This window comes from Morone saxatilis, unplaced genomic scaffold (genome assembly GCF_004916995.1).
Source record: "Morone saxatilis isolate NCDOM2014 unplaced genomic scaffold, NCSU_SB_2.0 Contig15, whole genome shotgun sequence".
Taxonomy (NCBI): domain Eukaryota; kingdom Metazoa; phylum Chordata; class Actinopteri; family Moronidae; genus Morone; species Morone saxatilis.
The window spans coordinates 4,813,327-4,827,525 of NW_023339707.1; the positions used below are offsets into that span (position 1 = coordinate 4,813,327).

General features: G+C 40.2%; 2 protein-coding genes and 1 long non-coding RNA gene across 7 annotated transcripts in view; 1 reads left to right on the forward strand and 2 right to left on the reverse strand.

Annotated features, from left to right (window-relative positions):
* Positions 1 to 328: 328 nt before the first annotated feature.
* LOC118324051 lies at positions 329 to 4,421 on the reverse strand. Its single transcript, XR_004796541.1, has 3 exons — positions 4,285 to 4,421; positions 1,787 to 1,854; positions 329 to 814 (listed from the first exon to the last, which is right to left on the reverse strand). It is a non-coding gene; the product is annotated as an uncharacterized LOC118324051 (long non-coding RNA).
* On the forward strand, positions 4,372 to 8,246 carry LOC118324050 (twist-related protein 2-like). Of its 5 annotated transcripts, none has more exons than XR_004796538.1 (4): positions 4,372 to 5,564; positions 6,002 to 6,269; positions 6,337 to 6,840; positions 7,750 to 8,246. XR_004796538.1 is itself a non-coding variant. In XM_035656167.1 (2 exons), the coding sequence occupies exon 1, from the start codon at positions 4,886 to 4,888 to the stop codon at positions 5,531 to 5,533; it is 648 nt and encodes a 215-aa protein (XP_035512060.1). In that variant the 5' UTR covers positions 4,372 to 4,885; the 3' UTR covers positions 5,534 to 5,564; positions 7,750 to 8,246. The 5 variants fall into 5 exon arrangements, 1 of the variants encoding a protein (XP_035512060.1); XR_004796539.1 differs by having other exon boundaries at positions 6,705 to 6,840; XR_004796537.1 differs by having other exon boundaries at positions 6,002 to 6,840.
* Positions 8,247 to 10,814: 2,568 nt separating this feature from the next.
* hdac7a (histone deacetylase 7a) overlaps positions 10,815 to 14,199 on the reverse strand; it is a gene marked incomplete in the record, with an annotated part of 49,999 nt that continues 46,614 nt past the window's right edge. Inside the window, 1 exon segment of the mRNA XM_035656166.1 lies at positions 10,815 to 14,090. Coding sequence (XP_035512059.1) covers positions 14,048 to 14,090 — 43 coding nt within the window.

Consider the following 14,199-nt stretch of genomic DNA (forward strand, 5'->3'; position numbering starts at 1 on the left):
TGCAGCTGGGATTGGAGCTGATGAGAGCAGCGAGAGTACCAAAACAGTAAAGTAAAACCAAAACAATGAGCTGAAAGCAGCCAAAATGCTCCGTGGAACTGAGGGGAACTGCTGAGTTGGGTGATACTTCTCTGTGGGTTGTTTAACATTTAGAACCATTGCCTACAGTGTTTAGACCGCAGATTCCATAGCTATGTAATTGTTGAGAAATTGTTACTCAAAAAAAGAACTAAAATAGAATTGAATCAGATACAAAATCTAAATTGTTCAGGACAGACATAGCTGTTACATGGAAAATGAGTTTCACAATATAAAATGACAAACAAAATACAGTACCTAACGTCCTTTAATCGACTTGTTTATACAGTGGATCCTGTGTGTCTGTGTAAATGCATGCCACATTGTATTGTGTATTGAATTTTCAAGCATGTGTGTGTGTGCCATATGTGTGTATATATAAGCTCCACATGTGATAACATTCTCCCATTTCTCTTGGTGGAAATATTTATGCTAAGTCCTCATTTGAGCATGCAGTTCAAACAGACAGGGTCCGGTGTTCTTTCCCATTTTTCCAGTCACAGTCAGCCTCCGGGGGGCCGTCCTATACAAAACGAAGCATTGTGAACGTGGCCTGCCCCTCCCCACTCCCATGCCCCAATATATATGTGTTTATATCATGACCTGATATCCATTTTCCATCACTCACTCTTGTAGCTTGGAGGTATTTATTTTCGGCAGGCAAGGAACAGTTTCAAGGGAGCTGTGATATGTAAATAGTTGTGATCCATCGCAGGTGTCCCATCGCCCACGGAGTCTGATGATGTTTAAAGAGAAGAAGATGAAAAGGAATCAGTCAGTGTAGCAGTGGTCTGTGCACCGGAGTATTTATTGAAGCTAATTTCCACAACTCAAAGGCTCGTATGACAGCAGGATTGTTACTTTAACTCAACTTTCTAACGTAAATATGTTAATAGTCATTCCACACCAGACTGTTTGTGTTAATACTAATGTGATCATTGTGTGACCCCATGCCTATATCATATAAAGCTTAAGATTATCAAAAATATTTCAGTTGTACTAAATAATATGTTTTATATTAATAATGGATCAAATGACATTGAGACCTTGCGTTAAGTTACTATATAAGCCACACAATTGTCAGGCCAGAGACAGATCAGTTTTAATTTTGCTCCATTGCTTGCTAACATGTTCACCATAATCAGCCTTTGCAAGTGGACAAGATGCAATGTTTAGCTTAAATTAAGGTAGCTTAGAGCCAAGTTATTAAAGGCACTCTGGGGAATTCTTATAAACAACGGTATGTTTAGTTATGTTTCTCACCAAGACGCATTGTGTGTATCCTTGAGACCTGTTGAATGCATTTTCATCATCATAAAACATTTGCTAAGCCAAAGTATATAATACTGTAAATCCTGCATTGTTTACATCCATTTTTACACTGGCTAGCAGTCTTCGTCCTCACCTTTGCAGGTGCTTTGCTATATTTCTTGGCCAGCTGCTGGGAACTGATCGGGAAATAGCATGAAACCGGCAGGAATGTGTATTGCATTGCAGAGCATTCACGTGGGTGTATTTGCTGCGCATGCAATACAAACGAAACAGTGCTCTGCTTTTAAAAACATTGCTCAATAGTTTTACCAGTGGCCAAAAACTCCACAGGGTGCTTTTAAGTTTATACATTATTAACCCTTTTGGAAAAGTTCATATATCATCTTAGCTATTTGGAAGTAATAGTGTGTGTGTTGGAGCCATTGACAGTACATACCTTCCAGGTCTGTGAAGTGTTTTAAACCTGCATTCTATGTGATATCCAGCAGGGGGCAGCTCCATTGGCTGCAATAAAGAACGATAAAAATTGCTCTCTGCTAGCACAACCATAAATGACAGAAGAATGTGGTGAACATTTTTCATGGCCACCGTAGTTTCTCCTACAAGATGAAAGCTTTGCTGTATTCATGTGGTTGCAATATGCAACTTCACTAAATTGTATACACTGGTACATTAAATTAAAAAGAAATCATTTTTTGAATAATAGACTCAGGTGTTCAGGCTATATGTTATTAGTTATTGTTAATTTTACAAGTTCTACAATATCTGAACATGATTTTTTGTTAAAGGTGATTCAGAAACAAAGGACATTTTGGCTGTTGGGTTAGTTATTTACTATCCATGCAGACTATGTATGTGCCTTTCTATCACTTCAAGTCACAAGTTCCAATTTGTTGACAAATGCAGATTTATTTATAAATGCAGACCTGTATTTTGGTCATCACCCTCTCTTTAACAAATCACACAGAAAACCCCATGTTGGCTTCCAACACTATATTTTTTGCGCCCATTGTTGATAGAGTTCTGTGCATTTGTAACAAGTACATAGAAGAGAGATGCAACCTCATGATTAACCTTGCGGAGCAGCTGAATTCGCTAGATCACAAAATCAAGTGAGAATCAATCTTGCCAGGCTTTAAGCTACGCCGGTAGCTTGGTGACCACAGTGGTTTGGATTGGACAGCATCCTATGAGGGACTACTGGCAGCTACAGGTGTGTTTTTCAAAAACAACAATGCTGATAGCATCTACGCTGTAGAGCAAAGAACGGCACTGATGGCTTTTCTTGGTGGAAAAGATGTTTTTGTTCTTCTCCCAACCGACTTTGTTGATCTGATTGGTTGAGGTATACGGTGACAGACAGATGGTTCATCCAATCACCCTCCAAGTATTTTTTTAAAGTGCCTGGCCTTTTCCAAACACTTTCCAAGTATGACTTCTGGGGCAGTCAGGTTACCTCACAACAGGAGCATACAGTAGTTTTTACAATGGGATATGTCTACAGTATATTATAGACATGGGCACTGTGGGGGCTAGTCCAATTGGATTTGTACAGGTTATAAAAGAAGATAACACATGATTCTCATAAAGCTCCAGCAACTTTTTTAGACATTAGGCTTAAGGATTACACATACAAGTGCAGATATTGTTGTGGCAACAAAAACATACACTGTCATGGTGAGCAGTGGTGTGTTCAAAAGGGAAATGGTATCATCTGTGGTCAGACAATAGAGGTTTCTCTTCTTGTTGTGGACTTGAGCCATCTTTGAGTTGACTCAGTGGAGAAACTTTGAGATTTTCCAGTTCTGTGTCCTAACTGCCTGTACAAAACCATTTTCACTCAAGTGTTCTCATGAGAGGGAAGCATCTTGCCTCTGAAATGCAGAACACTAACAATAGACTCTTCTCTTGTGGGAGAGAGGCTGTGGGCCATGCTGTCACCCTTAAGTTTGGAGAGCAAAGTCCACGTTGGACCTGGACCGAGGCTTGTTCTGGATGCAACTCGGTGGTTGAAAGCAACAAAATGTCCCACAGGCCTCCCCCGATCCACAGAACTCATTCTTTCCTTAATGCTGTGATTAGAGCATGCTGACTAAATGCCAGCTCTCTCCTCCCTCCAGGTCTGTGCTTAGAAACTACAGCCAAGTCACTGGCAGTAAAATAAAACACAGTCTGTGTTGTTTCACAAACAAGAAGAACACTCTGATAAAAAGAGGTGTTCATTCTTTTAATATTTTTCAGTCAAATTCTTCTAATTCTGTATTCAATAGATCTTTATTTTACATTCTCACATTTAATGAGTTATCTGCCAAATCACGATGTCTGACTGAAGGCCATAGTTTATGTTAGGAAATAAGGATATTCTATTATATCCATTGTTATTTATTTACATTTTTATGTATATATATAGACATATATATATATATATATATATATATATATATCTATGTAAAATAATTTCTATGTATTTTCAATCCCTAATGATGGTGGACCTGCCACAATTGTAACAATTTAATTTTTTTTACCCAACAGAAAATGAACAATGAAAGAATGAGAACCTAAGTCTCTCACCATTACTCCATCTGCCTGGAATGTTATGTGTTAAAAAGCCATCACATTTCACTATTTATAAAGTAGACAGAGCTACCCTGTGGTAGAAAAATGTAGATGAACTTTGTCCAACTTTCAAACCAGAAACAAAAACATTTGTGAAGCTTCTTTTACAGTTTTTTTTCCCTTTCCTCTGAACTATATTGAAAGCAACCGATGATGGTGCTGAGTTGTGGAGAGGCAGGGGGGGACAGAGAACCAGGCAGCAAGAGGGGGGATGGTAGCGACTTGCTTTGGAGGAAATCTGGAACCTATAAACTTGGGCAACTTCTATGACAAGAAGCAACGTCACAACGGTTCAATTTGGTTGGCTGTACGGCATACCTTTGTCTCCGCCTTGTCCCTTTGATCCGACCAATCGCTTAAGATTCTTTCTTCCTGTTGTTTTAGGCTCAGCTGTCCAAAAAAAGTCCTGCGGACCAATAAGTGGGTTGGATGGGTGGGCAGCTGAAAGTTTCACGGTTCCCTCCCTTTAAAAAGTCTGATTCAGGTTGCCGTTGTTTCACATGCAGCTAAAGGAGCGGGACGTGAGAAGAGCCCAGTTTGCCGATGCAGTGTACACTCACAGAGACTGGGAAGAGATCATTGGCAGGTTTCCACATATGTGGATGAAGAAGCACTGTGGCAATCCAAAACTGAGGTCTGATTACTCACCCATTTTGGCTTGGCATATTTGGATGTGTCAAAGAGTAAAGCTGATAACTGTTGGAGAAGAAGAACAACACAGCAGAAGGCCAGAGAAACAGACAGCCTAACAGAGGGAGTTCCTGAAGACGAAGTGAAGAAGGAAAATTCTAAGAAAGAAGCAGAGGGGGAGTGGAGAGAGACATATTGAAGAAAAGAGAATCACTGGAAATATTCAGAGGGGTGAAGTATAGGAAGTCTCGTAAAGGAGAGAGAAGACAGAAGAAAAACGTGGCCAAGCATGAGAGAGGAGGAGCAGTCTAATGATGACCACCCTGAAGGAGGGCTGGTTTCCAGCGAGGAAAACACGGGACGACCAGCTTCTAACGCCTGTCCCGTCGTTGTTGCAACACCGGGGGTCACCGGGCATAAAAGGCAGACAGGCTCACATAAGGTGGATCACGTTACCACAGTTACTCCCCCAACATCAGCAGACGATGGCAAGGTCAAGACAGGGGACGACATCCAGATCTACACACCGATTGGACCCAAAAGACTCAAGCGGAGTCCTCAACATCGGCCGCCTTCCTCGGGGCCGTCCCTATCTCCTGGCCCTGGTACAAGTCCTGGAGGTCTCTCAGCACTTGAGGACCCACACGGCCAGCGGGTGATTGCTAACATCCGGGAGCGCCAGCGGACACAATCTTTAAATGAAGCCTTTGCCTCGTTGCGTAAGATAATCCCAACGCTTCCCTCTGACAAGCTGAGCAAGATCCAGACACTTAAATTGGCATCACGCTACATTGACTTTCTGTACCAGGTTCTACAGAGCGATGATATGGACACTAAGCTGGCTGGGTGTAACTACCTGGCCCATGAGAGACTGAGCTACGCCTTCTCTGTCTGGAGGATGGAGGGGGCCTGGTCAACCATGTCTGCTGGACACTAGCCCCCCCCCCCCCCCCCCCCCCGAAAGAAAGGTTTGTCTTTTGACTTTGGCGTAAACAAATGATGAATTTCCTCATGACAGGGAAATATTCGTACTTGATATAGAGGGCTAAGGAGACGTCTGATCTGTGTCTGCTCACCAGAGGACTCACACTATTTAACATCTCAACGTAGATCATCTGTTTGCCTCAATCATGACTGAAAGACTATGATGAGAAGAGATTTTGACAGTTTGTTACATAAGCAGACCTGATTTTTAAGCCACTTCTCCTTCATGAAAATTGTAGTTTGAATTGTTGTTAAGCGACATATCAGATGTAACTATGGATTCTTTGGATTCTATTGTTTTGCTTGCCAAAAGCAGCTATTACTGCTCATGGCTGCCAATGATAGTATTCAAGAAATGTATCAGAACAAGGACATTGTGCTCAGTGTATGATTTCTAGACATTTGCACTTTGTCTACATAGATCACAATGGAGGACAGGACAGGCAAGGGACAAAAAACAGCTGGACATAATTATATATTCATTCAATTCAACAACCTGATGGTGAAGGACGCCCTGTCCTACATGCCTCCATGTGACAGCATGGCTCATTCTGCTGAAGCCCTTTGACCCATTGGCTTTCTCGAGTTCTGAAGCTTGACCTGTGGTTTCATCTTCATCATCACCTTTGATTTTATCATCATAACTGCCATCAGTATCAACATCACCTTTACTATCGTCATCATCATAGGTATGCATACTTTGAGCCACATTTGAACTTTATTACATATTTTTATTTAACTTTATTTCTGCCTTAGGCTAGCAAGTCTACAAGGTTTTGTATGAGGAGAAACAACTAGAGAATGCAGTGGAAGGACTAGAAGAAAGTCAGAGCTGAAAAGACAAAAATGTTTAAAGAGAGGTTGGACCTTTGACTTTTCCGTACCCCGTACTCAATTCTTTCTTTTCCGAGACTCTGACATATTATGAATCCCTGACCACCTCTGAACCCAAGCAACGGTGGAAAAAGTAGCCGCGGGCAGCCGTCGTCCTGACTTAAGTTTCTCCTCTTTATACCCAAACCAAGCCCCTTTGTTTCTTCTAGTGCCAAAAAAACTCTCCTCTTGAAATTCTTTCCTCTCATTCTGGCCCAAATTTGCTTGCGTTGCACGAAACTGTGATGCAGCTACAGCAAGCTGACGAGAAGGCGTAATGAAAACAAACGGTCCCTAAGAGCCATGAATCATGTGTGTCACCATCAAAGGGAAGGCTGATGTGGCTCCCTGCTGGGCTCCCATAAACCACTGGAAGTGATGGAGGAGGTGAGAGTGGATTTATACACACACACAAATATGCACACATGCATAGGTGTAGCTGTGCACACACAGCCATGCACGAAAACACACTTCCCCCAACGTCTTGGGTTTGAAAGAAAACCATTTTCTTTAAAAGTCAACATACATAATTAGCTACATACAATAAAGCAACAATAAAGTCAGGTTTGTATTATTATTATTATATCACAGGTTTTTGTCTTGCATGAAAGAGAACTAATGAACATCACCTGCAAGGTGTAGCTTTCATTTCATATAAACAACAACTCCAAAGAGATGGAGGTTGACATGCTATTTGTATTTGATACATATCCATGACAAACCACTTCTTCCTTCATTGCCAATGTGCATGAAGCCCAGCAACCTATCATTAGAATGTCCCAGGGAGGTTGCTAATGTTTCCAGCTCCTATGAAGACCTATGAAGTCTTTCACTGAGCCCCACAGTCAGCACAGTGTGGTCTCAGAGGGCTAACATTCACTGACATGTTAGAAGACACTTGACATTTCAAAAGAATTCAGTTTGCGGCCAAAAGAGAAAAGCAGCCCCTGTGCATTTTGAATATAAAATTAGAGCGGCTGGCCTCAAGAATCAGAGAGAGGATTTTTGAGTGCACATTTCATACAGAATATGACTAATTATTTAGACAGAATGACAGCTATTTATTTGTATCCAACTTTTTTTATAGCTAATTTGGCAACAACAATTACAGAAGTGCATTTGTACTAACCCCTATTTATGTCAGTACCGTTCCCTTACATCCCCCTTGTATGATCTCAAGTCGTATTCTGACTTCTGACTATATTGGGATATATTAGGATATGTTACAAATGTGTCCAATGTTAAATGAATATAAGTGGTTAGCACAGTAATGTGTCTGCCTTTTTGTCTTTCCAGCTGCTGAATAAAGTGACCCATGCTACCATTTCTACCACTCTAATCACATGGACTTGGATGCAAAAGGAACTTTTTAGGTTCCTCACTTTTGAAGAAAACAACTTTGAAGAATATTAAAAGGCAAGATCAAGATGCAGACTGACTTTTCTCTGAACCAACAAATGTATCAAGAAGAAATTGACAATACAGGTCAGGACGGACCAGTGTTTGTGTTTCATACTATTTTTCCTGCAGGTAATGCGAGACTTGGACAGTGATTAGTGTGTTTTCCTGTTGTGTGCCAGTTTACCGACAGAGAGTGAGGCTTTGTCTTTTTAGGAGCATTTACTTGAAGTATACACAGTGTGGTGCTTTACACTGATGCAGTATTACTGATATAAATATCAGTCTTGTGATATAAATATCGCAAGCAGAAAAATCCCTGGGTAGTTAGATGTAGTGATACATACAGCACGTGTATCATTATTTGTCTGAAAAATAAAACAGTCCTCAAACTATTCATGAGAATCTTGTTGTTTTGGTAAAAGTGGATGATGAACGGTGCAAGGATTTACACTGGCACCACACCCTCTTTGTCTCCCGTCTCTCTTGTTAAACTGTCTCTCTTGTTTTCCCTTACTTCCCCCGGTCTTTTTTTTTTAATGAGGTCTGTGTGCCTTTGCCTGGTCAGTCAGGAACAGTTAATTCCTCCAGAAAGAACACGTTAATGCGCAATTAAGGCCTCTGGGAATATTTATAGCCTGTTTGGACCCAAGTTCTAAGTTGTAGCTTGATCTTTTCAGTTATGGTACAGTGGCGAGAATTAAAGCATTAAAGCTTTCACACAGCGCAGAGTAAACTTTAAAAAAGGGTTAACACTAAACAGGAACATAGATACAGTATGGCAACCACAAACTGATCATGATTTCAAGAGATTTTTAGAGACCTTTAATAGTCTCTTTTGCTGTGGGTTTACAGAGACAAACGAGGAAAATTTTAATATTTATATGGTTTGAATTAGATTACCATTACATTCAATGCTGAGCTATGAATGGTGCTCTGTTCTTCCCTTCCTCAAAAACACAAAAGCATGGAAAGTGGTTTGCAGTAATGTGCAGTATAGGTGAGTTTTCAGCAAATGGGTAAAAACGTGCAAAACCAGCAGTGCAGCTAGTTAATGGCTCAGCTCACACACACACACACACACACACACACACACTCAGTTGTGCTGATTAGAACTCTGTTTAAGTGTAATGTAATTACCTGATGCCACCAAGCCGTGCACTATAGAAAGGTAGAGGTGTAAATTGTCCCGAATTAACAGGTGCAACAAAGCTAACAGCAGAGTGAGGGAGATGTCAATCAAACAATCTGCTCACACCCTCGCAGTCCTGAGGAAAGGTCTATCCAAGCTCAGCAAGTGAACCACGACTGTGTAAGAGTCTTAAACTCTTGTCTGTAACCATGCCAATGTTGTGTCAGGTCTGGTAGCCCTGCTGGTTTATAGGGAAGTCTCCTTAATAATATTCTGTGCTGAAATTCCGTTGTATAGCTCAGATTTAAAAAAGATTCCCTGCCGGATATGTTACATACAATATTGATAAGGTTGTCTTTCTGCCTCTTTGCAAGTAAACCTTTCAAACCTAAGTTATATATCGTCTGCTCATTGACAAAGTGCAGTTTCAGTTCACAGACCTGAGACGTTTTCTCCTTCTGTGGATACAGGTTGTTGTCATCTGACTGCTGATCACTTGAGGATTTCATAGCTGGGATCAGTGCTGCATCAACGTCATGTGGAATGAAATATGTGGTCATGTGCAATGAAATATGTGGTCATGTGCATTCACGTCATTTAAAGCTCACATAGTCACAAAATAATTAGATGTCAGAAATGTAGTTTTTCCAGGCATTATTTTTAGTAGTTTCTCCGAACTCAGCCAGTTCGAAGCTACTTTTAAACTAAGGATGTTTTGTGGCTACCCCACAATTTAAAAGCCAGAACCTACTCATTACAGTAACTCTGATATGCATGAATATCTCATTAAGATAAATGACATAAACAGCATTAGCTAGGTAATAGCACCATAGCAAAACACTAGTTTGTGATAACCAGCTTTTCAAGCTCGATATTAAGAAGATGCCTTAATGTGTTGTCCTAGTTTGCTATATCTGGCATTAAAGTAAATCTACTGGATAACAGCGTTAAACAGCTGGAATTGATTGATGGCAGCTATCAATCAGTGTACTCTGAACCAGGTGGCTGGTCCCTGCCCTGTCAGTGGTACCTAAAAAAGTAATGTTAAATCTTTATTCAGGTCTTAAACCTGAGTAAAGATAAAGAACTAAAGATTTAACATTATTTTTATTTCTAATACATGCCTTCCTTGGTAAAAAATATGCCCCGTTCATTTCCTCACCAATTTAAAAGAAAAATCCTGTCAGGCCAGGCATTTGTAGATTCACAGCTTTGCAACAGATACGTTTAATTGATCTGAAACAGTTCTAACATGATCATTTGCTCAACATTTGCAAATATCTGTAAATCCCATCTGGTAATATTCTTTTTTTATATAGTTGCTGATATCATTTTGACAATCTAAAGGTCCAGTGTGTAACATGTAGAAAGATCTATTGGCACAAATGGAATATAATATCCATGTAGGTATGTTAGTGTATAGACACCTAAACATAGAAACCATTGTGTTTTCGTTACCTTAGAATGAGCCGTTTTTATTAACAGATGCTGCAGGTCACCTTCCGTGGAGTCCACAATGTTGTTGGACAAACCAAACACTGGCTCTAGATAGGACCTTTTGGGGTTTTTCACATCCACGTTAATTTCTCCTACACACTTCACAGCCCGTTCTTATTCCCAGGTCGTCAAGTACAGATGCGAGCAGTGTTCAGTTAGTTACAATTTGCAACTTCACCGTTAGATGCCACTGAATCCTACACACTGGTCTTTTAAGCTTTCCTTGTCATTCAATGAATAATTTAGAAGAAAATAGAATACATTTTATATTAATTCATGCCCAGGCAAACACAAGCTCGTATAATGTTGGGACAAATAGACCAGACAAAGATGGGCTTATACTGGAAATGATTTTTTTTTAATCAAGAGGAAAAGACAAAAATAACAGTACAAAATAGACAATCTTTCTATACATACACATGGTAGGAAATGTGAAGGAAAAATAACACATGTAGGTAAATACTAAAGAATAGCATGAAACAAAGATTTCAATGTCATGTTTATAGATACAGAGTTACTGTAAGTCCAGTTAGTTAAGAGTTACCAATACACATACTACTGAATGCATCAAGGCACATGTGTGTCGTGTGTATTTTGGTCTTGGAGTTTCTATTTACAATGTCTTTCTTTAAGAAGAAGGTACAAATGACATCAGTAATAAAGGGAAATAAGAGTTGAGGCAATACTGGCCTCTACATAGGACAAAATACAGCCACTGGGAATATAATACAGGAGAGGTCATTTACAGTCTTTGACGGACATACACACAAACATACCAACATTTGCATGCACAAAACACGTGGCAGAGGTCTACATGTACTAGTGCACATGCAATCACCAACCACTCTCTCTCTCTCTCACACACACACACACACACACATCAGACAACATTTACTTCATAGACACCACATGCACCTGCTGGGCATGCTGTATAAAAGGAGACACAGCATTTAGTTTAAATGCCGTCACTTGCCGTTAAGAATACTATGAACAACACTAAATGAATGTGACCCATTACAGAAAACCAATCCTCCATGCAACATTTCCTTAATAATTCCTACTGGGATGGAGCAGTAGTGCAACAGCAGTGGGACTTCTGGGACTTTTGGTTTTCACCGCCCTCTTGTTTAATATAAAAGCACTGAGGCCTTCGGTTGGGCAGACAATGCCCAGGGTCTGACTAAAGCAAACTGAACACACACACTTTCCTACCTGAACTGACAAAACTTCCTTCAGCCAGTCAAATCAACTTGTTCTACTTTCAATCTAGATTTTACATAAGCTGCATTCACACACAAACACCTAATCAAGTCTCACTGTATCAAATCTTTGCCAACAAGAGTAAAAGAAAAAAATCAGATTGTGCTGCTTTAAATCCAATCATGGATGTAAAAACTCAAAGGAAAGCTCTAGAGCAACAACGCTCAGACAAAGCCATGTAAGGGGCGGCCGACGGTCAAAATCTGAATGTCATTAGTCTCAGTTTAATTGGACAGTTTTAGTGTCTAGATGCTTTTTAGAAGCTTTAACACCCTAAAACAATAAAAGACTGAAATAAACAGAACTGTGGTTTATTTTGGCCACCAATGTAATTACTCAGACTCATCTATCTGCAGCTCTAATCTAAAAACATTAGTATTGGTCATCAAAAGCCTAAACAGAGCAAACCTAGTGTGCATGAAAAAAGCACCATCAACAAGCTTTAGTTTGCTACACAATAAGCTCCAAACCAAGAAACATGATCTTGTTATTTTTTACTTTTGGAATGCAGAGCCCTAAGATGCCCGTATATCAGGGCAGTCAGGAAATTCTTCACATGAATCAGCATCATGACCTCTACTTCAAACGTCAGCTTAGATGACAGACTGACATTGACAAGAAGAGCTGCAGAGAAAAAACACTCACTTCCAAACAAAACACAATGTGTTAGTTTCCTTAATAAGACTGTGATAAAGCCTGGAACTCCAAAACTGATTTTTTTTATTTTTTTTATGATGATGATGATGAAAGCATTCAAACCAGACCAGGCCACTGTACTCATCATCAAAACAAACGGTAAATAAAAGTCTGCATATACGATGTTCACCTAAATCCACAGGTTCAAACGTCGTCTTATCAAAGAAGAGTCACTGTACGAGTAGTATCCATACTGGTCCCTTGTGTTGCTTCCATACAGTCCCGTCGCCAAGTGCAGGCTATTTTAAGGCAGTTTTCTTTGGGTGATGTCCATTAAGTGCATTAACATTATTGCTACTATAGAACAATACAATGGTCCTCAGTGGTGCCACGGTGGAATGAACGCCCCTTTAGTCTCAAATATAAACAATAATATACAGTATTCAATACTAGTGGTACATCAATAGTTCATCATTGCTTTGTACATGTGTTTGTGTAGGTGTGTATAAATGTATGTGTGTGCATCTAAGACACTGAACAGCAGTGAAAAATAATCCTGCTCTTAAAATCTTGCCTACTTTTCAGATTAACTTCATAGGAAATACAATACAGTATTTCGGCTGACACGTGTCCACAGAGTGAGTCAGAGACTTCGTAAGACATCTCAGATGAAGAGTGGGAAAAGTATAGCCAACGCTATTTCATCCAAATCTTCAAAAAACTATTAAATAAACTACAGAGTTGTTTTTTATTTCCCAGAGTTTTGGAATTTCTTATGGTTCACATTATGGAATGAACAGTGCAATAAAACAACAAGGACATTTGCCCCTTCTTTGTTTCTACAAAACCACAGTTGTCCATTTTGTGTCTTCATTTTCTTTCCCTCAAGTTCTTTGTTGTCTTCTTTTAGTGGTTAAACTGCATATAATGACATCATTAAAACAGACAATCTCTGTGTCTTTTTTTTTCTCTTTGTAATGTGACCACCTCTTGTTGATATTTTTGCATCTTATCCATCAGGTATATGCGTATATGCTTTCAACTGATGTTGTAGGTTCAATCTGCGTCAGCCATTTTGCATCCCGTTTGGTCTGCATTTGCTTCGACTGTGATATGGGAAGCAAAGTGGCAGAGGAGCAAGGAATATATAATCCAAAGTCTCCCCCTTCTGAAACCTGATGTTGGTCCTTACGTTAAGGCAAAGTTAAGGCAACAAAACAGCCTGCTGGTACATAGTGCTTCAAGAAGAATCAGAACTGGACTCTGCATCTGAAGTCTGTCTGTTCTTCTAAGGTTTGTGGTCACAGAGCTGTGCTACTGGACCTCTGAACACACACACAAAATCCAAAGTCAGTCAGGAGATGTGAAAAGTCTATTAAAAATTGTCTGGTATTGCTCTTTGGTGAGGTTTCAGAAGGTTTCCCAGTTGCAGGTAGTGCTGCTGGCTGCTGAGTGGTTACCAGCACTGAGGTGCTAATACGGCAGCTCTGTCGAGGTTCAGCATGGTGTGTTGGTGCATGTGAATGTGTGTGAATAAGGCAGACGAGTGGGGCTCAGTGGCATTAAAAAACACGTCCCCTTCATGGTCATGTGACAGCGCGGGAGATCCAAGGCTACAGGTGCGGCCCGAATCCTTAAAGTGAGTTCTGTGAGGTGATTGGTCGGATTCTTCTACATGGAGTCACTGTCATGCTCCATTGGCTCGTCGGGGAGGCTGGAGGAGAGGGTGAAAACCAGACGTAAGTGGAGAGCTGGAAGAGTTAGTGCCAACGTGAAAGTGTGATTTTTGTTTTTACTTCATTATGACTTTGTGTGTGTGTGTG